The sequence below is a fragment of the Clarias gariepinus genome, chromosome 18 (assembly GCF_024256425.1).
Source record: "Clarias gariepinus isolate MV-2021 ecotype Netherlands chromosome 18, CGAR_prim_01v2, whole genome shotgun sequence".
NCBI classification, from domain to species: Eukaryota; Metazoa; Chordata; class Actinopteri; order Siluriformes; family Clariidae; genus Clarias; species Clarias gariepinus.
The window spans coordinates 15,372,259-15,395,217 of record NC_071117.1 but is presented as its reverse complement, the minus strand read 5'-3'; the positions used below and the strand labels follow the sequence as shown (position 1 = coordinate 15,395,217).

At 37.7% G+C, this 22,959-nt stretch overlaps 1 protein-coding gene across 11 annotated transcripts in view; it reads right to left on the bottom strand.

The window, feature by feature from the left end:
- Nucleotides 1-22,959, bottom strand: part of mcf2la (mcf.2 cell line derived transforming sequence-like a) — an 88,670-nt gene that overhangs the window by 10,828 nt on the left and 54,883 nt on the right. For all 11 annotated transcript variants that reach the window (XM_053476739.1, XM_053476736.1, XM_053476746.1 and 8 more), the window contains 16 exons: nt 14,745-14,864; nt 12,361-12,477; nt 11,284-11,433; nt 10,117-10,241; nt 9,626-9,740; nt 9,411-9,530; nt 7,528-7,719; nt 6,290-6,481; nt 5,910-6,069; nt 5,377-5,423; nt 5,196-5,263; nt 1,880-1,946; nt 1,669-1,784; nt 1,500-1,569; nt 1,261-1,353; nt 356-448 (listed from right to left, as the gene is read on the bottom strand). In XM_053476739.1, the coding sequence (XP_053332714.1) occupies nt 356-448; nt 1,261-1,353; nt 1,500-1,569; nt 1,669-1,784; nt 1,880-1,946; nt 5,196-5,263; nt 5,377-5,423; nt 5,910-6,069; nt 6,290-6,481; nt 7,528-7,719; nt 9,411-9,530; nt 9,626-9,740; nt 10,117-10,241; nt 11,284-11,433; nt 12,361-12,477; nt 14,745-14,864 (1,845 nt within the window). The remainder of the gene's footprint in view (nt 1-355; nt 449-1,260; nt 1,354-1,499; nt 1,570-1,668; nt 1,785-1,879; nt 1,947-5,195; nt 5,264-5,376; nt 5,424-5,909; nt 6,070-6,289; nt 6,482-7,527; nt 7,720-9,410; nt 9,531-9,625; nt 9,741-10,116; nt 10,242-11,283; nt 11,434-12,360; nt 12,478-14,744; nt 14,865-22,959) is intronic.

Sequence of the window (22,959 nt, the reverse complement as noted above, 5' to 3'; positions counted from 1 at the left end):
GCAAGAATGCAGAGTAGTCCGTTGGTAAATTTATAGATGTTAAACAATGTGTAGTGTGCCTTTATGAAATACTTTTTAATGCTCTGATTTAGAAACAGTTCCATAAATAACTGAATAATACAAAAATCAATGATTAAATAAATCACTTGTCTTAAATGTAAAATTCATAAAAATCATGCATATTTTATTTTTTTTAATCACTTTGATGATGTAATATATAAGCATAAAAAAAACATGTACTACATTTATAATGAGAACTAAACTGATGGCAAATGTCATATCCATGTCATATATCTATGGACCTGCACTACTACAGTAAGAACAAGGTGTGACGTGCATTTTGTCAAGATTGTACCTTGAGGAGGAGCTGGTATTTGGTGATGCGCTGTACAGGTTTCAACAGGTACGAATCCAAGCCCAGCTTGTGTTCTAGTTTCTTCTGACACTCCTATCACATACACACACACACACACACACACACACACACACACACACACACACGCCTCGATTATGACACTATTCCTAGAAATCCTCCCACAACCCCCCCTCCCCTCATGCCACACACAGTTAGGTTCACAAGTCTATCACAATCATAAATTCTGCGCACATTCCCTGAAGAGACACACCCAGTGCTTACTGTAACAGCCATGCACAATTTATTACTTTATTTCCCCAAACTTAATTTGGTGTTTTCTTGTCTTTACCACACCCGTTTTAAATGTACGAGTCTTATGAGTAAAGATAATCTGAACTGATTACAGTATATGTAAACCTGACCGGATACGAAGGAACTGTGTGTATGTAGCTTTAACGTTAGGCTTATAAACCCTCTGTTACAACCGAACAGGGTAACAAAAAAGACTTTCTACAAGAGTTTAAAAGCCACTACAGTGTCATGGAAGTTCCAAATTTAAAAAAAATTCAAAGTAACTTATGATAGTGTGAACAGGCATGCTTAAATCTGGAGAAACTTTTTAAGTCTAGGACTTTTAAAGGTAAAGGTTTTTTAAACCCCAAATCAAAGAGTTTGGAAATTTTGTTTATGATGAATAAATAGCATTATGTCCCAGGCCTTTCAGTAAAATACTTGTAAAAATGCTTTTACAAAAAAAAAAATAATAATAATAATAATAATTCTGGTAATATTAAAATCTCTGCATTCACTGTGGCAACTCAAGCGTGAAAACACGACATACAGTATGTCCAGAGCAAACACAAGATTGTGTGTGCTCCAGCAGGTAACAAAATCACAAGAGCTACCTGAAAAAAGGCGCAGTCGGAGAACTGTCGCCATAGCGACTCGGAGCGTGGCTTATTTTGACAGTACTTCTCGTAAATCTGCAGGTCTTTCATCTGGAGCGGGAAGAAGAGAAAAAGTTAAAAGATTTGTTTACTGATTTAATATGCGCTTATTAAAATTGTGTTTGAAACTACAGTGTGTGTGTATACTGTATATATATGCTAAACATTTTATTTCTATCCATTTCTAACAAACCTACCCTTTCTAAAAAGCACCGGCCCACAAGTTCAGGGCAGTCTGTGTACGCCTCTAGCTCGCGGAGGAATGTTCTAGAACAAACATAACACGAGCATGAGTATTACAAATCAAACAGCATTGCTGTGTAAAAAAAGAAAAAACAGGAACGAGATGTAAAGACAAATCCTGACTTGTTGTGGAAGTGGTAGATCTCGGCCATGTTGCCGAACAGAACGTCCTTCTTGTTCTGTAGTGTGACAGGGATGAGGTGTGCCATGCTGGGGTTGTCCATCTCATCAGCATAACCCTAGAACACACACACACAAATATATATATATGCATGGCAATTTGAAACTACATCAATATTGTGTCACTTTATACATATAAGTGAGATGCACTTACCTGCAGTACACACAACAGCTCCTCTACATAAGCTCTCTCCGTCTCCAACAGCTCATTCATCACATGCCTATAGACACACAACACCAACAATATCACATATTTATCATGTGTCCATAATGAGGTTTGTAACATTTAATACATCACTGGTTCAGTTATTTAAGAGGATCATGATTGATCATTTAAGTCACATATAAACACAACTCGTTCTTATACACTACCAGTGACTAGTTTGGACACACCTTTGAATTTCATGATCTTTCCTGATTTTTATTTCTTTCTACACTGTAAAACACTGATGGAAGAATCAACAATATGTAATGATCTCTGTTAAACAGTTGATATTGAGATGTGTCTGTTACTTATGCTCTGTAAAGCCTTTATAACGCCTCTAATCTGAGGTGCTGTTTATTAATTGGTGATTTCTGAGGCAGGTAACTCTAAATGAACTTTGGTTTTGAAAAATAAAGTTATGGTCTTGCTTTCCTATGAAGGTCTTTATGAGATCCAGTTTCATCACAGTGCTTGATGGGTTTTGCAAATGCACTTGACAATACTGTTCTTGCAAGAACTATTACAGAACAGCTGACCTTTATGTCTTAAAATAACAACTGAAGGTTGTTGTTTCTGCTGTTGTGACTTAATTACCTAATACCATATTAATTCATAGTTTTAAAATCTCTGGTATTGTTCTAGAATGTTGAAAATAAATCACAAAAAAAAACACTGGATTTGATGGTGTGTCTAAACCTTTGACTGTTACAGTACTGTATAGATAAGTGGATCTCAAGCTTAATATTCAAACAGTCGGATCCGGATTTCTATTCAACTTAATATTCAAATTTCTATTCAAGGTCAAAAGACTGTAACGAGCTGTGATAATTAAATAACGTGCATATAACAAATTTGAAACAGCATTTAAACCCCTGTGGCTATTGTGACGGATTAACTTCAATCAGATACGTAAACAATTTATATTTAATTATGAGAAAGATTCAAAAATATTTCCAAGTTGGTGCAAAAGAAATGTCACTGTTTTTCTGCTCTAACATTAATACGTTTACAGGTGCAAAGTGCAGTTTTAGAAGAAATTTTAACTACAAGAGAAAAATCTTGACTGATTTTGACGCCTAAACAAACTAAATGATGAAAGTGTATTTGTTTTTATGCCTAAATAAACTGATTTAAAAAATTGACCTTAAAGGACAACACAACATGACACTATAACGTAAGTACATTTCCGCCTGCAAAAGATCTTAAGTAAATTTCATAGTTTTTATAAAATCCAGTAATGTATAGAAAATAAATCACAAAACAAAAAACATTAAATTAGATGGTGTGTCCAAACTTTTGACTGGTACAGTATACACTGTATGAGGAGTTCTCAGGCTTAATATTCAAAGACCCACATGTGATTTAACTATTCAAGGAGCAAAGGTCTGGAACGAGCGGTGATAATGAAAAAAACTTGATGTGTAAATATATACATAAACGAAATATAAAGAGAAAAAAATATATATAAAATCACTATAGCAAATAAAATGTGTTGTATGAACGTTGAAATAATTGAACACACACAAGGCAGATCCGGTGTACACTCCCATCTTTGGTAGACGCTCATGAATATTAATGATGAGGTCACGTGATAAGGACTCATCTCAAACGAGTGAAGATTTTTCTTGGCACATTCTATAAAAAGCTTGCAGCTGGGATTTTTTGTGCGAGTCGGCTCTGTGTCCGCCATGACGGCTGTTTAGAAGAAAACTATACTTAGGTCTTAGGTCACGTGATCTTAGCATCTCTCAGTATAGTAAAAGTACAGGATGAACAAAATTCTCAAAAATAATATATATATATATATATATATATATATATATATATATATATATTTTTTTTTTTTATTTTATTATTTTTTTTTTTTGTGTGAATATTATTCTTATTCATTGTGTAAATGTGAAAATGTTGTATAACCTGAATTAATTTTTAAACCAAAACAACTCACTTTCGCGTCAGAAACGGTTAAAATACGTCCAGGTTGGAGCATAAGTAATGGCACAGCGAATTGTGAACTTAGAAGAAATTTTAACAAGAAGAGAAAAATCTTCACTGATTGATTTTAATGCCTAAACAAACTAAATAATCGATATGTATTTGTTTTCATGTCTGAATAAAACAATCGACCTTAAAGGACAACACAACATGACACTGTACAGTAAAAAATAAAATAAAATAGAATTAGCATTAAGTGCTAAACGGTGTCCTAATTCAGACTATTCATATGTACCGCGTCTAAAAACGCGTTATTTGTGGATAAGCGGCAGGAAACGCCTGCACCGCCTGCAAAAGGTCGGAGATTTTCATTTCGCTGTTTTAAAAAAGCAACATTATAAATAATGTTTTAAAAAAGGGGGCGACATGTGAACAGCACAATCAAATCACACAGCAGTCTTTAAAATGTGTGGTCGCTAGAGGGAGACACTGACCATTTCAGCGCATATTTCGCTCGCGACATCTTCACCGCGCTCGGGACGGGATGTTCCGTCACTCAACACTTCCTGAATCTTGTTCCTCCTTCCACAGGACAGAGTGAAATTCTGCTGACTAACTTTTTTTTTTTTTTTTTTTTAGACTCCTGTGACGTTTACAGCCTAAGTAGAGCGTCGCTGCCATGGCAACGGCGTCATATAGGGACGCTATGACGTTTAGCTGTTTCTCTCCAGATAGAATACAAACTAACAGTTTATTCAAATACTGTACAGTATATAACACTTTTTTTTTTCAAAATAGGACGCAAACACACCCTATTACACTGAACCTTGAAATACATATTTCCTATACAAATAAGGTGTGGGCTGACTTACCTGGTATACACAAGGGTTAGTCAAAAATTATCGGCACTCCAGTTATATTAAAATAACATTCAGAGCTACTGAACTACATCAGTTCATTGGTAACTGCGGTGCGAGCAAAAACAGAAGCCCATGAGAGTTTCTTAAAGAGAATCATTGATTCGAGACATGGGTTCATTACTACCTATGAGCCTGAGAGTAAACAGCAGAGTATGGAAAGGAATCATCCTTTTTAGAGTTAATTAAATAAATTCTACAGCCAGAGTGCAGATCATTTTTAAAAAAATAATTTTTAAAGACAATTTTCGTAACACCCCTGCAAGGTGATAATGATATGATAATTCTGGAGTGGATTTAAAAAATTTTTTTTTAGCCCAATCAAAGCAATAGAGTATGTGGTATCACTGTGTCACTATGACCCTTGTGATTAGTTTTAAACATAAAGTCTGTGACTCCTGTCCTTTACTGACCTCCTAAGAACAGCTAGGCTCTCCTCCTCTTCTGAGAGACACCTTCCATTATGCAGAAGTTTATCCCCCTAAAGAGAGAGAGAAAAAGAGAGAGAGAGAGAAGTTTGTAGGAATTCATCATAAACCTGAAGTCCTATAACCCATAACCCATGACATTGCTTCTGTAGGTTCAAGTACTTACTTTGTGGCTGTTGATAATATCAGATGATAAAGTCCCCTCTTTATGTGCTGCATGAAGGAAAAGAAATAAATAAAGAACATGCATAAAACGCAAAAACATCAGGGAAATAAAACAGGAATCGTTACTGAGGCCCGTGGAAATGTGATTAAAATAAAGAATACTTCGATAAATTGCTTAAAATTTTTAAAAAGTATGGAATTGTGAATCCATATACAGGATCAAAGCTAAATGATATAATTTAATTCCTTGTGCTTTCATCATTGTTTTATGATGTGTGTTGGAAACATCACAGAAACCCTAAATACACTCACTAGAACCCCTCCTGCGATTTTACAAGACACCACTAGATAGAAAGCAATACACCACAGATGCATGGAACCATCCGAATGTCTCACACAAATAATAATAACAGTCCTTGACCTGACTGTGCAATGTACAAGTTTAGACTTCCCACATTGTTAAATAAAATAGAAATCTTGGAAAAAAAAAAAGGACTGAAAAAAAGATGAACGGGAGCTGATGAGGCAACACACCGGGCGACGACATGGGTGATTTGATGATGGCTTCGGGTCGGGGGGCGACCGGTTGGACGGGCCGTGTCTGCTTAGCTGCTAACTTCTTCAGGCTAACTCTTCTTTTCTCAAACATATCATCCATAGAGAGCTGCTTTTGGAAGACTTTCTCCACCTGATCCTGTAACATGAACCATCAGAGCAAACAGGTTGCTAACACCATTCTTATTGTGTTTAGTTTTTTCTAATCTTCTGGTACAATTCTTACCACCAAATATTATATGTAACTTAATTTGGATAAATATGAATAAATAAAATAACCACGGAGGTAAAGCTTCACAGATTCATGTGATAAACAATAGAGTGGTAGGGAGGTCTGACAATTGGTTTGAGCCGCTTACTCGAAAATCTGCCGTCAGCACCGAGTCGTACTCCCTCCAGATGCTAGTTAAGTCTATTAGCTTGTGCTGATTGGCTGTATCCAGGTAACGCTCGATCTCCCGCAGCGCTGCCTCTGCCCCATCCTGTGACTGACACTTGTCAACAGGCTGGCATGCTAGAAGGTAAATTCCATCATCGCACCATCTGGTAGCCTGGTGGAGTGAAAAGAGAGAAAGAGAAACATATTAAAAACTAATGATGGAACCTTAGCTATGGAAACTGTGATGAGATGACAAGAGTTATTCATTTACATACTGACATGTAAAAAGACATGATGACATCCTGTTTAAAGTAATACTTCAGTGTTTTCCAACCACATTTCCATTTACTGAACCTGTAGCATGTGTATGTTTGTCACAGACATAATAATTTTTATGTTGAATATTTCCATGAATAGTTATTCGGTCTGTGATTTAAAGAAAAAAATTTTTTTTTTATCTTGTATATTGTCCAATAAGACATGTGACTAAGGTGTACCAGAATTGAACATTTTCACATCTGTATCTAAACACTGGAAAACACTAAATAAGGGTAGAAATGGCTGCACTGTAAATATGATGCGTGATTTCTGACTGACAGTTCCTCAACCTTAGCTGCATTGCTGAACTTTATAATCCGCCCCAAATAAAATCTGTTTTTGATTATAAACGTACAACAAAAGTACTTGGTTCTATTTCCCACAATAATCAAACTAGTTGCCTTATTTAGAGCACTATGCTACTGACCAGGCAATAACTAATCATGCATACTGTACATTCATATCGGACACCCATAATTAAAAGAAAACCTTTAACTGCACAACTTTTCTGCCTTTTGAATATAAAAAAAAGAATAGTATGCCTCTTAGCCCTTTCTGTATGTGTATTAATTTACTTTAGATTCACTGAATATTCTGATTTATTTACTGTATATTCAGTTACATCTACTGTACAGTATGTATGTTAAAAAGTGGATAAAACCTTCATTGCTACAGTTTCCAGAGCTGTGGTTATGACATATTTTACATAGGCAGACAATCTAAACATTAATTACATACTAACAATATGTATTTATTTGACAGCTTGATTTAGACTTCTATCATAAACAAGTTCATCATACAAACGTTAGTCCAGAGAGACATGTTGAAATTCCTGTTTATAAGTGGAAAGAGCTTTTGGGCTGATAAATGTCTGAGTACTTCTTTAAGATGGAGCCCTACCTTCTCTAGGGTGGAGTGGAGCTCCATGGCTTTGAGCAGGTGGGTTTTTTTGTCGCTCAGGACAGCTTCCACCTCCTCGCACACGGCCCTGAGCTCTGAGCATTTGGGCATGATGGAGTCTATGGCATAGTGGGAGTTCTCGATCAGTGTGTCTCCTTCAGCAACCAATGCCAAAGCCCGGTCCAGCACCTCCTGCCAAAAGACAGAGACAGAGAGAGAAAGAGACAGAGAGAGAGAGACCGAGTTACTGTAAATAAACTGTTAAAATGTGTATGGGTTATATTTTATGAATTAGTTTCCTTTCATTCAATTTGGGCAAACTCAATGATCACAATTTCTTTCAGCTTCTATTTTTCTGCTCCACCCAGAATTTTCACATTAGTGCTGCATTAACTTCATATAATGATCGACTCCAAATGCTGAAATGCATCATGAGTTCAATCAGTTTCAGTCTGTAAGTGCGGCTACTAGACCTGTCACAATTATAACATAATCCTCTTATTGGGATTAGTTGGGGTGATCAGGATTAATCATTGGATCGCTAAACACTGATTTGCTTACATATAAACACTCATATTTAATAGTAAGCAAACTATTTTTTTTTTGCACCAATGTATTTAAATAATTTGTATCGTTAAAAGCTTTAAACAACTAAATGTCTAATTGTATCCGGTCTACATACAGTATATATCAAATGATAAGAAGCTAAAAATGTTTGTTCTTATCGGAAAAAAAAAACTAATTGTTTTGTTTAAATTAAAATAATTGACATAATTCTTTTAATGCAAAGGTAAATATTACATCCGAAGTGATGACCAAAATCAGCTCGAACATTTAAGAATGAACAGATGCAGCAGTGTTTTATTGTTTTCTAAAGAAGTTTAAACATACACTTCTGTATACAGTTATGCTACATAAAGATACATATTATTATTGTTTTTTCCCCCTTTTTTTAAAAAACAACCTACAGTCTCATTTCTAATGTGTTCTTAATCTAAAGAATAAAAGCAAAAAAAATGCCGGTAAGGCTTCAAGTGTGTTTGCATCGTGTGTGTGTGTGTATATGTATGTGTGTGTGTATATGTATGTGTGTGTGTGTGCGCACACGCGCTTCAGTGTATAAAACGTTTGTGGGGAACAGAACCTGCAGTCTAGCACTGCACCGATTTCTCTCCTCCCCCCTCTTCACCCCGTAGCATCGGATCTGCAGAATTACTACAGACACACAAAACCTCACGCTAGCCTTTAAAAATAATGGCACCCCTGCAGTTCAGCAAGGACAAGCACGGCAATTTTGCAGTTTGGCAGTATGGGACCTTGCCAACCGGCAGTCATGTGATTTGTTTATTTTTATCATCAACATTAGTTTTTTTTTATTCTCACAGCAGGACAGCATTCGTGAGGAAGAAGAAAAAAAAAGGGGGTTTGTCTTTGTTTAGGTAAAGGACATGACTTTGCTTCGAACAATGATGGTGCGAGTACACATGAGTAGATGGTAGTAAATGAATGCTGTCTCCCTGATTAATAACAATCTCTCAATTAATAATGGTAGAGTAGATTCTGATCTAGCTGTGGAATAAGGAGGAGTATCTCGCTCGTGCACACATGGCACAATGTTAGTACTGTCACTATGATGGATGAGCTTTATAAGGGTGTGTGTGTGTGTGTGTGTGTGTGTTGGAGGACATGTTTTAATATCATAGTACAAACCAAATGTCTCCACAATGATGGGAATGTATGCGTGGTTTAAAAAATAAATAAATAAATAAATAAATAAATAAATATAAAACTTGGCTGAATGAGTAGGCGCGTATGTATTCGAATTGAAGTGTAAAGCAACATTAACTCTAGAGATTTACAATCTCATGACCTGGCACACTTACACAGGTTCTTTCTTCATGAGTGGTCAGCTCCTTCATGATGTGCTCACCATGGGCGGGGCTTATGCCCACCTCGGAGAAGCTAGATAATTTATCAGCTACCTGATCCAAATGGGCTCGGACCTGAAACCCAGATCATAAAACACAACTGATGAGAAAAGCTGATAAGCGGTGCGTCTATGCACCCACGCTGATCCCTCACACGTGAGATCCCGTACCTCTCTGAAGTTCTGCTCAAAATATCGCAGCTGGAGACACTGTTCCAGCTTGGTCTGATGCCGTTCCCAGAAGTCATCGAAAGCTGTTTCAGTCTCATCCAGCTGCCCCAGTAGCCTAAAGAGACGGATATACAGTACAGGAACAAAAGCACATTTAAAGATGGTGACAGTCTTGCATAAGCGCAGAGTTTTGATCGAGTAGATCAGTATGCACATATCAAGCTCTCGATCTGCTCCAGTGGGGATGCAGGCGAACACAGGCACAAGCTGACACTGGAGTTTTCTCGGTCTTAAAATAAACCTGTTCAGCCTCCACTTTCTCTGTGAGATTATATAATACATGCCACTACTGAGTTATACAACACACTCCAGATCTGTCCCTGAGCATCAATTCAACAGCTAGACAGAATGTTCAACTGAAATGGCATTACCAAGGATACATGCCATTTAAATTATACTTGACACATATACACACGCGCACACACACACACCTCTGCACAGTGGCCAAGTTCTCCAACTCATCGTGGTTCATGTTGTAGTCTGGATCTGATGCCAGCGGCTCGTTGATGCTGTCCAGCAGACGGCTACCCTGACTCAGAGCTATCTTTAGATCCTCCTGTACACAGGAACACACACAGGTGAAGGGACAAGAAGAAGAGAGGTACAGAAAGAAGGGGACCGGTAAGAAAAGCTAAAGAAATAGATATAAGAATATGAGAAGGAAAAGTGGAACCAGGGAAATAAGGAACCAAAGAAAAATACAGGACAAATCAGGTAAACTAATCGATATATGGAGAAGGGGGTAAATAATAAAAGAAAGAAGTAAAATAGATGGCAGTAAATAAATGAAAAAGAAAGAGATTGAGAAAAAGAAAGGGAACAAAACAGAGTGGGAGAAAAATAGAAGGGCTGGGAGAACGAAAAAAGAATAAAAGAAAGAAATGAACAATAGAGATAAGTGGAGAAAAATAAAGATATAGTAAATAAGGCAGGTATATCAATTATATAAAATAATTTATATAAAGGAAGAAAGATGAAAAGGAATAAGGAAAGGAACAGAAGGAAGGAAAGAAAAAATGAACAAAGAAAGAAGAAAATAGAAAGAATAAAAAAGAAAATAGAAAAAGAGATAGAGAGAACGAAAGGAGGAGTGTGGGGAAAAAAAGGAAAAAATTAAGGTAGATTAACTATTTAAGGAGGAAGGGAAAGATGAATGAACAGAAGAAGAAAAAAGAAGAGAAAACGGAAGAAAGCCAAAAAATAAAAAAAAGATGGAAAGAATGAAAGGAACAAAGGAAAGAAGAGAAAAAAAGAAAGGAAGGAAGCAAAGAATGAAAATAAAAACAAAAAGAGACAAGAAGGAAATAAAAAAGAAAAATGCAAAAGAAGGAAAAAAGAAGAAAAAAAAGTGAGCAAAAAAAGGTAAAAAACAGAAAGAATAAAGCTAACAAAAACAGAATGGAAAAATGAAAAGAAGAAAAAAAAAAGAAAACTCTTTTTTTAAATTTAATCTAATTAATATGAAGCCTCACTCAATAATCCTCAGAATGTAAAATGCTGACTGGCTTCACTCAGTTCTGAACTAATACAGACAGGGACAGTAGTGTGGTTTAGTCCTGCACTAGAAAGGGACTGAAAATGAACCTTATCTTCCTCACCTTCATCATCTCCTTCTTTTCTGTATGAGCGCTTAGCAGGGTGGACGTTGCCTCGACATCATTGGGCAGCTCTGTCTCGGCCAGCTCTGTCCCAAACGCCTGCAGCGTCTGAGCCGTCTTCTTCACCATCAGCGCAAAGCCTTCGATGGCCTACAGGAGCATGACCCAAATTCCACATCAGTGAGTGTGCGCACACACAGGCGCGCACACACACACACAACATCACTAACACATGAAAGAGAGCTAGCGCTGCGTGAAAATTGGCCCAAATGCAATTACTAAAAACTGCCTTTCTCCGATACAGCAGGCTGCATGGTCATGTACAAAACATATAATTTAGGCCGAAGCTCCCCAGTGTGCACTACACCACAGAATAAACACTAGCACTTAATCTTACACAATCAATGATCAATAAATATCCAACAGCGCTTCATGTGTGGGTAATTAAAGTGATATTTTATGCTAGAATCATAAACATAGAAATAGTTCTGGGAGCTGAGGAGAATTCCAGGAATGATTTTATTAAAACTGCACAAGTCTTGCGCTTGGAAGCATTTAAAAAAAATAAAAATAATGATAATGATAATAATAATAATAATCTCAAAGGGTGAGTCTAAAATGATCCGCACACTGGCTGTAGAGTTGATTTAAATTTTTTCAACACACTTCGTCCACAAGCTTTCTTATTCCCTCACAATTTTTTTTCTTAAAGCTAAGCTCCGAGTCCTGAATGCACCGCTGTCTTCACTTCTTCATCAGAAGTGAATTTTCGTCCTCGTAAAGCTGCTTTTAAGGGACCAAACTATAGGGAGAATGCTTTAACGACTCAAAACAACATTTTTGCAGAGTGTCGATTGTGTGTGTAGAAGTGTGCGGACGTGCATCATCCTGCGAGATCACGACACCCTCGGATAGCAGTCCTCTGCGTTTATTCCAAAGTTTAGGCTTTAGGACTTAGAAGTGTTATATTTTTGACTTACCCTTGTAATTCTTTACAGCATGTACAAATTATGTAACTGTTAATGGATAAAATGTACAAAGTGTCGTTCTCTCCGTCGTGTCACTGTCAGGACTTACGGTGCGGTGCGAGATCCACTTCTCATGGCAATACTCCTGAGTGCCCCCCAACTCCTGGGTCAGCTGGGAGCGGTCTATGTAGCTGTGCAGCTCAGTCACTGAACTAAGCATGATCACCTGCAACATACAACATGCAACATTAAATTTTCATGTATTACCATTTAACATGCTCTAGGGGAGACTGTCAGCAGATCAGATGTAATTAGTGTTTTTATAAAGCCCGCTGAACCAGCAAATAAGTGTGTGTGTGTGTGTGTGTCTGTGTGCGATCATGAAATTAATGGAATGCTAATATAAAGCCAATGACAATGCTGACACACAGAAGGAGTAAATAAGTGTGATTCCACCAGCAACAACTATTTATCAAACACACACCCAAAAGGGAATACTAGTGTATTCTGTAAATAGTCGCCTTACAAACAACAACTATTAAACTTGCTTAAAATTTAAGGACATTTAATTATTTGATAATTTTTATCTATGGTGCAGTTAAATTTCTTTGCCAACCGCCTTTAACAGTAGACAGTGACAAGAAAAACTATATTTCTGTTTACTTATTTTATTATTAATAGCTTTAGGAAATGTGTGTATTATAGTAAAATGTGTTCATGCATCGAAACCTTGCTTTTAAATTATAACCTTGCTTTTAAATAAGTCAGTAGCTGTATGCAGCTATCTAGTGGCTGGGAATCAAACCAGGCAGGTGAAAAGCCTACCACTAAGCCACAAATGCCCCCTGTACAAATGAAGTCCTAGGAAGGAAGAAACTTTGCTCTGAAAGTTTAATTCAAATGGCAAGACAACAACAACTGAACTGGCAATGGAGCTGGCGGCATCAGGCACCTAAGTATGTACACCAATGACTACCAGTCCTATATCACCATGGCCTAAAAGAAATCTAGTCTAAGACTAGCATGAAACAAAAAGGCTAGGCTAAAGGCTGCAGGTGATTTTCAAAAGGGAAGAACTAGCCCATGTAGAGGAGCACTCTGTGGTCAGATAAATCAAGAATTGAGCTGTTTGGCCATAATGAACAGTATATATGGAAGACAAAGGATAAGGCTTTTAAACTAAAGAGCTTTGAAGCATGGGGTCGGCAGCACAGTTTGGTAAAATGTTTTGCTGTAACAAGGATGATGCATTTTAGAAAGATTATCTCATGAGGAAGGCAGATTTATTTAGAAACACTGAACCAACGCTTAAAGACGAAAAAAATTATTGAACCAGCAATTTTGAAAGCACGCTTAGTTAGAATACCAACTATGTTTATAATACCAAATGTTTAAGTTTTATATATAAAGTTAGAATGTGTTTAGCCTAGGCATATACTGTATAAACATCTGGCCTTTAAAACCTTTAAAATGATCCACATCCTGAAATAATTCATCCTGTCTTGGATTATGTTATATAATGTATAGTATTTGATTTTATTCTAAACCATATTATAATAAGGGAAAATTTTGTTTCCAAAGAGATAGATTTTCCTCCTGAAGAACTTTTTGGCTCCAATTTTTTTAAAATCTCATTTTCAGTCAAGTGCCCTGTACCTGAACAGTTTAAGTTTTTTGACCGCGAGTTTTGGCGTAGTGATTACGTTTCCAATGTTTCCGTGCAAAAATTTTAACGTTCATTTTTTTGGCAGCCCCGCAAAAGCTCGCGGACTCTGTGGAACCTCACGGAATGACGGGCAGTCACTTGAGGTGGCTCGGTCCCTAACACTACGTCTTTCCGCGAGTCAAACTGCGTAGGTGAGATAGGGGTGTAAGCCACAGAATGATCTATGATTTATTCAAACATAAAAGATCTAACTTAAGGGGAAACATGTGGGAAACATGTGCATCTGGTGATAAGTACACTGGTGATGCTAAGCACTGAGTGGTTGAAACAGACAAGAGGGGAAATGAGGTTGCTGCTGAGGTTGTATTTTAAGACACCTTGGAGTCTGTCGCAGTAAAATATTTCTTTTCATTTTTTAAATAAGGTCGTGTTTTGTTGAGAATTTTTTAATCAAATCAAAAACAAAACCTAATTTTAGTAGCTACTAATCAGAACCTCCCTATTCCACATCATGGAATCACGTGATCACGTTTCACCGAAACACTTAGGAAACATGTTATGACAGATGTTTTTTTTTATTTTTTATATTATTATTATTATTATTATTATTATTATTATTATTATTATTATATTGAATATATAATATATGATAATATTAGCACCATTAAACCAAAACGTGTAATTATTTGAAATTTGTTCATTTATTTCTGCCATATATGACTGTATTAAATAAAACCCTGACAGACTCGTACACAAACAGTCTGAAAAAAAAGGCTGAGTCTGCATTTCTTGTTCTGTCTTGTTGGGAAGAGAATGTAAACACTCACCGGCACCTTCATTTTAAACTCATCCTTGCTGAGTCTAAAGAGGACGTCTGAGAGCGCGCGCTGGAACAGGGTGGTGGGCCTCAACACCAACACCAGCTGCAGATTTCCTGGGAATGAGCCCTGGAAAAACCCAAACATACACAAACACACACACACACACACACACACACACACATTACTATGCCATAGAATCATATCTCAGTAAAAGCTATGAAACTTCAATAATTAATGACTCTGATGAGTTATGGGTAAAAACAAAACAAAACAAAAACAACAGAGTTGAAGTAAAGCAGTGCAATGGTTTTCTCATGGGAAAACGGTGTTAAAATGTAATCAAGCTATAGATATACAGTTGAAAAAAAAAACAACATACAAATGATTTATTTTCTAACAAACCTTTTGGTTTTCTCGAAAGGTCATCATCAACATTCATGAAGTCACGCTACACTATTACATTACTACGTTTCTTCTCAGTCTAGTAATCCCTGCTTCCTTCTCAGCCACACACATTAAGAAAAAAAAAAAAAAACTGTTGCCATGACAACAAACCCTGAAGAACTGCTAGCCCGTGCAACAATGGCCTCGCCAAGGCCCCGCCCCCCTTGTCCTCCTCCACAGTGTGTCTGAACGAATGTGTGAGCACATGGCGCCTCTCAAAGACTCTTCATGCTCACCGACTGTTCATTAAATCCCCTCTCACGGGGCACCATGTCTCCTTAAATATTTATCAGCTAATCAATACGCAGCAGCGGCAACCCTCGACAGAGAAAGAGTGAGAAAAAGAGAGAGAGGGAGAGAGATGGCGTCTGAGAGAAGCGTGTCTCTGTGTTGATGTGATGTTACATACACACAGATAAGCGTCCAAGTGGCTGTTAGTGGTGACAGTGTTAAACACTGGTCCAGGAACGGCGTCAAGGCAGTCCAGCTACGATACATCTGTTATTTGATGACAAACACTATGAACGAGTGTTAAAAAGGGTGTTATGAAGGATAAGAAATGGGCTGAAGAACACATGGTTGGGTTCCAAAGGCTACCCTCCCAACCACCACCCAAACCAACACACACACACACACAGTGTTCAGTGCAGTCTGCCATGCTGAAAAACCTCCAGCTCGCTGTTCCTCCATGCACCCTGTGTGTGTGTGTGTGTGTGTGAGAGAGAGAGAGAGAGAGAGAGAGAGAGAGAGTAAGTAAAGTGTCTGGACAGTGTTATTGTTTGTTGTGATTCTCATTAAGTCATTAGCACAAGTCTGGTGTGAGATCTAACGAGGCTAATTGCTGTGCTAATCATCAGACAGGGACGGGTGTCAGAGAGGACGAGTGTGCAGATAAGGACAGTAATTAACCCCAAATCTGTATCCTGTCCTCAGCACAGCACAGCACAGGGGGAGGGGCGTGGTTCTGTCCTGTTTATTCCGTCTCCTGTGTCTCCTGTTCAGTTTTACTCATTATTCCTCTGCCGCGCGCTTTCTTTGTCTTTCCTCTCATCCATTTTTACCCTTGCCCTTTTCATTTTTTTCCTACAGTTTTTCCCCGTTCTTCTTCTTCTTATAGATTTGTCGTTGCATTTTCTGCCCTCGTTTACTCCTTCTCTTTTCCCTTTTTTGTTTTTCTTTTCTTTGCCTGTCACTCTTTTTTCCTTTCCTTTTTTAAATTCTCTCTCATATTCCCTTGTTTATGCTCTATTATTTTCTTATTTTTCCCCTCCCTTCTTTTCTTATTTTTTCCCATGTCACCTGTCCTATTTTGCCCTCACTTCTTCACTTTCAGCCTTTTCTTTCTGTTTATTCCCCCCTTAGCCTCAATTCCACTTCCACCATTACTTCTTTTTTTGTATTTCTCATACCGTACACGTTTCTTCCCTTCCCTTCTCTTCTTAGTATTCTTTCTTTCCTTATTTTGGCTTCTTACATCTTTTCATTCTCTCCCCACTTTTCTGTTCTTTCTTCACCTATTTTTTTCCTCTTCTCCCATATCAACTTAATTAAATTTTCACTCATAGTGTTCACTTTTCTTTTTTCCTTCCTTTTTGCTTCCTACTTTTCATTTTTCGTTCTTTTTTTTTACAAACTAAGTGACTTACAGTAATTTTTTTCCTCATTACTTACCCAAGCAGTTGAGGGTTAAGGGCCCAATGGTGCTCAAGGGTCCAACAATGACATCTTGATGGTGCTGGGGGTTTGAACCTAGGACCTTCCAAGCTGCTGTCCAACACCTTAACCACCGAGCTCCCCCTGCCCTTGTCTTTTCACTTGTTCATTCTTTACTCTTTTCAATACATTTTCCTAATCTTACCTTTTTTTTTTACTTTTCCATCACACTTAAGTCGCTTTACATGACTTTTTTTTCCTTGTTTTTTTCTTCTCAGCACTTTACTATTCCTTCATCTCTATATACCTTTGTCTTTAGTTTTCAAGTTCTCATCTTTCTTTATTTTTCTTTCTTCTTCCACTGCGTTCCTCACATGAGCTTCATCCAAATTCACTTTCTAACGAACAACACGTACAGTTCATGTGGCGATCATTAATGTACACTTGCTGGCGTTACTTGTGCGTTAAAAACAGTCTATTCTTCACATTGAACATAATTCAACCGCCCTGAAACAGAAGCAATGTCCTGACCCCTGACCTCTGATTACCATGACAATGGTGCGCTCCATTTGAACCGATTGGCCACGCTTGCCCTGAACAAGGCATCGGTAACAGCCAAGCCGCACGTGTCGCCTCTGTACACGACAGGAGACCAGAGAGCGAGTCGTACTCTATTATTTCTTGTAATGTGAACCGTTATTGATGCACGCGATGCAACATGATTCTGATGTGTGTGTATTTATGGATGGACACAGAATATGGAGAAGTTAATTCAGCAAACAGCCCTTTTGCAGGCAACCTCAACGTATAGCAATGGTGAGTTAGGAGTCTGGTGGTTCCTTCCTTCTCCTCAGTCAGTCAATCATCCAGCTAATGCCTCTTGCTCAGGCTCGTTCTCTTTCACACACACAAACATGCACACACTAACCTATGGGACAGGGGTGAAAGGAAGAGATGGATGAGTGGTGGCTGTGAAAGTGACTGAAAGCAAGATGAAAATGTTGAGGAGTGTGTGTGTGTGTGTGTGTGTGTGTGTGTGTGTGTGTGTGTGTGTGTGTGTGTGTGTGTGCACATGCCATGTTGTGTCTCCAGGGAGCAGCTGCCATCACACTGATATACCAGCACTCTAATCAGCACAAAGAGGCTGACACACAAGAACGCAGAATTCAATTAACGCACCAGCCTAAACCACACACACCGAAACACACTAATAAAATTTCCTAAATCAGTAGACCCCATATACTGTACAATGTCTACTTTCATCTCATTTGAACAAAACCTTGTCATGGCAAATGAATCCAGTCACCTCCACGTCTTTGACCTCTTGAGCCTGGGACGCTGCCCTGTGACCCGCCCCCAATCCCCGCTGTTAAATAACATCCAAGTAGCAGAAACGGCAGGCTTCCCTTTGCTCTAAGACTGTTTACACTCCCTCCTGGTGTCAGTGTGGACTGGAGCCCATGACCTGAGGCCAGCCATTATGAGCACGCTTACGATTCCATAGAGAAGCGACAGTGATGGAGTGAGTGTGACTGAAGCCCTCAGCGTATTGACGTTGGTGAGGAAAAGATAACGGGACCGCGGTTTTGATTTGCGCCGTCTGGAGAACGAAACTGCCAACGGCGCGAGGACATGAAACTGATTTAGCTTGCATTAGATAAACTGGGAAAGGAAAATAACATTGCTGGAGAAAAATAGCGAATGACGCATACAAAAGTGTAAGACACTAAAGCCAAAAACTAAAATCTTAATACACAACATATAAGTCATGTATTAAGAAAATTTTCCACCTTACTCTGACATTTCTTTATTTTCCTTCTGTAAATTCTTGGTTTTTGTCTCTTTCCTATGCTTTTTATATGTTGCGTGCTGTGTTTTTCACAATTGTCTTTTCTTTCTATACTTTTACTTACTGTTAATTAACTATTAACTATTTAAACATTTAACTATTTAAACAATTGCATTCACAGTTTACTTGATCTTTATGGTTTTTTTTTCACATTTTCCTTCTTTTCTTTACTCAGTTATTTCCATTTCTTCATTCCCACCTCACCTTCAAGGTATCCCCTTCTCTTCTCCTCCGTTTACCCCTTTATTTATGATACATGTGTTTTTTCTTTTTTCATTCTATCTAATTGATGCTTGTTCCCTGTTTCGTCCTGTTTTTATTTACTGTACTTTTCTTTTAAACTAGACAGATTTTTTATTCATCTTATACAAGAGCAAATTGTCAACAATGCACTTTCTTTATATACACTGTGGATCATTGTATAATATTTAATTAGTTTTGATAAGAACATGTTTATTCACTAATTCATGAATTAATTTATTCATTTTCTACACCGACAGGGTCACGGGGGGCCTGGAGAGTATCCCAGGAGACCTGGGGCACGAGGTGGCGTACACACGGGACGGGGTGCCAATCCATCGCAGGGTCAATTATTTATTAATTTAAAAATAAATCTGTTTTGAATTGCATGCTGTTACACATTATGGATGCTATCATTTGCTTTGGCTCTACAGTCATAGAAAACTAGAATGGACAATATGGTACAAATAATAGTAATAATAATAATATAAAGGACATGTATTTTTTTCTTAGAGACAATCTACATTTAGCACAAAATGCTTCTCCAGCATCTCAAGCAGCCTTCGTAACATTAGTGCACTTCCTCACAAGGACATTTCGGACATTCCCAACAAGGCACGTCAAGCATCTCGATCTTGGGATGTTCTGTGCTAATAATCTCCCCTGGGATGGAGTGAAAGCAAAAGCTGCCTAACAAGCGCTTTTAGTTGTGGGAAGAAAAGACTGTGATGTGGCTCCCTGTATGGAGCTGAAGGAACCGTCAGTGAAATGATGGCACGCCAAACGTCACACAGCAGGTTAAGACATGAAAGAGCCGTCACCATAAACAACCACTGGGGAAATAGAGAGGAGTGTGCAGTGGCTGCTGCTTGTTGTGCCTGTAAAATATAACTATGGTTCTGAAAGTGCAAACCAGACGCCCCAGGGACCATGAAGCATACTCGATGATGGTGATATATATTTAAAATTTTTATCACACCTCAACATTATTACATTTATAATATTTAGGAGGCCACTGTTCTATCAGTGAAACATTCCGAAACAGAAATTTTTTATGACTACAAAAAACCTGACATTTTATAACCATGTTTATTACATCAATCTCTAATGAGGAGGGTCCGAGGAACTAAGTTTACACTTAAAATTCTGATTCAGCAAATAGTTTGGGAATCCCTCATATACCCCAATCAGCCACAACATTACAAGCAACACATTGTACACACAAGACCTCTACGGCTGTGCTGTGGTGTCTGGCACCAGGACGTTAGCAGCAGATCCTTTGGATGCTATGGATTGTAAGGTGTGGCCTCTGTGGAGCAGACTTGTTTGTCCGGGGCATCCCATGGATGCTCGATTGGATTGGGATCTGGCGAGGTTGTAAGCCAGGTTGATTGCCTTGGGCTGTGTGGTTTCTGAGATTGGACCGGACAGGCTAGGCTTTGCTCTCCGTGTGCATAAATAAGCTTTGGTGTTCATGATATTGATATAAATGGTAATGTTAGTCAGTGTTATGTAGTATTGATGCTATTACTGATCGGTGTACATCATAGTGTAGGTTTCCATGGGTATTAAATATTAAACACACTGGAACAGACAGACATACTGTAATGTATTCTAGAATACAGTAACACTACCAGAGCTACTGTAGATTTAAACAGGGAAGGCAGACAGAAGTCGTCCACCAGTTTTAAACCAGCATACCTGCTTGGATTGAAGCCATCATTTCACTTATGAATATCTTAAATACTGGATCAGTGCTTTAATTTTACAGGGCAGACTTGCCAGTTGTCTCAGGGGTTTTTAATGCTAAACCAATGCTCTACAAGTACAAATACTGAATGACTAAATTATGAAGCTTCATCATGATCTTGGAAGAAATAGATATAATGACCTGCATTAACCAATAAAAGCTCTCAATAAAACATTTAAATTTGCATTTATAATTTTCATTGGTTGCTTTAATATTTTATCACATCATGTATTATTCATGATCTACTATTGCCTACTTCTAGCACCAGTACCGTATATACCTGTTTTTATTATCAGGCTTCATATCTGGTGCTTAACAATATTTCAAAAGAAACCTGTTAATAAACACACCACATTTAAGCATGTATTTTTTATAAACTTAGTATTTTGCATTGTTTTAAACAGATGAATCTGATTTTGAATGTGTTGTTTGGATTGTAGTAGTACAGTTAATATTATGTGCATATTGAAAAAAAAAATCCAAAATCAGATGTTTAAGATTCTACATTATACTGTACTTTTAGCAGCCTTATTACATCCATCAAAAGACATGACCTTTAGGGTTAACAGCACTTATGAACTTTAGGTGACTTTATTTTTGCTTCAATTGGATGACATCACATGTGCAGTAAGTAACTCATTTTCAACTAACATTGGCCATAAATACTGTACAACTGCACATCCAGGTTGCACTGCATTTCACTTATTAGTATTATTAGGTTAATATATATTATTATTTGTGACTAATAGGATTTTGTTATATTCTTTCTTAGCATTGCACTAGTATCTTTTGCCCAGTTCTCACATCACCCATGACTAAATAAAGTCCGTCTGTCTGTCTGTTTATCCATCTATTTGCTGGGACTGAATACTATACAGTGTCCTATTGAGAAAACTATTTTTACTACAAATATAATGGTGTTAAGGCAACAGAAATGTGACTTGATTTCAGTATGCCAAGGTACTAACACCCCCAACATGGCGCGAAATATTAATCAGTAGCCAATTGTAACACATTAGCATGAATTTGCATTGTATTAAAACACCCTAAAGAAGGTGGTGACCCAGGGTGGTGAAAGTTTAGGATGAACGCACAGTCTCAAAGCTGGTTTTTTATTATTCTATAACGAGCTGAAATGTCACTCAAAAATCTTCAAATGCCCAGATTGGTGAGTCCTTAGCTACTTTACTGTATGCTTAAATTGATGGTTTTGGCTTACAGTAAGGGACGATAATGCAGTTTTTTACTCTTTTACCTCACTGTTTAACATGCTTTTCTGCTCAGCACGATTGTAAAGTGTAGTAATTCACGGTAAAATAGCCTCCTTGCCTCACTGAACAAGTCTGTCCTCTCTCCTCATGGACGCTATGCTTTTCCACCCTCAGGATTTATGCAACCTGTACAAACATTAGCGACCTTTTATGAGCAGTTTCTGAAATACTCAGCAAAAAATCTGCAGTTAACCACAGTTAAAGCCTTCAATATTATGATATTTTCTGTTTATCCTGATCTTTCAGGTAAACATCAACCAAAACATCAACTGTACCCGTAGGGCTTTATGGATTTTACCACTGCTTCATGATTGGCTGCTTAGATAAGTAAAGGAATGACCAGGCTTTGTAAAGTACAAATGCAACATGATATTTATTTCCATGCCACATCCTGAGGATTACTGCTGTAACATCCCTGTACAGTATGACGATTCTTTTCATACATTTAAACTGGAAGAAATTAATCTGACAACGGTACCAGGACTGACCTTCCCGTCAGCTGAATGGAAAACGTTCCATGTTTTTCCAGCAGCAGCTGCACTGCTGACAATTAACCACAGCAGACAAAGGGATGAAAGAGAGAGATAAATGTCTAGGATAAATGATTATCATTAGCGGTGTGTGTTTTTGTCCAAAGAGAGAAACTGGGATATTGCTTTTTCCATGCAAATGTGTGATCACAGTAAAACAGGAGAAAGAGTTAACAGTTCCAAGTACCATAATAACTAGGAATTGCTGGAGGCTCAGAAAAAACAAGCAGAAAAACATTCTGGCAAAAATATTACATATTACTGCAAAAGTAAGCTAGTAGAGTACAATAAAAACACCTCTCACCAGACTCGACTGTGATGCGCTCTTCCTGAGTGTTAATATGGTGTTAACAAACAGAAAGCATCAAAACACCCAATGTATGTTTGGCGAATTTATAATCAGCTATCAAAATGAAGTTCACTCATTCTGCTTGTATACTCATACTGAAATAAATGCGACACTCGGCCACGAAAAGTGCTTAAA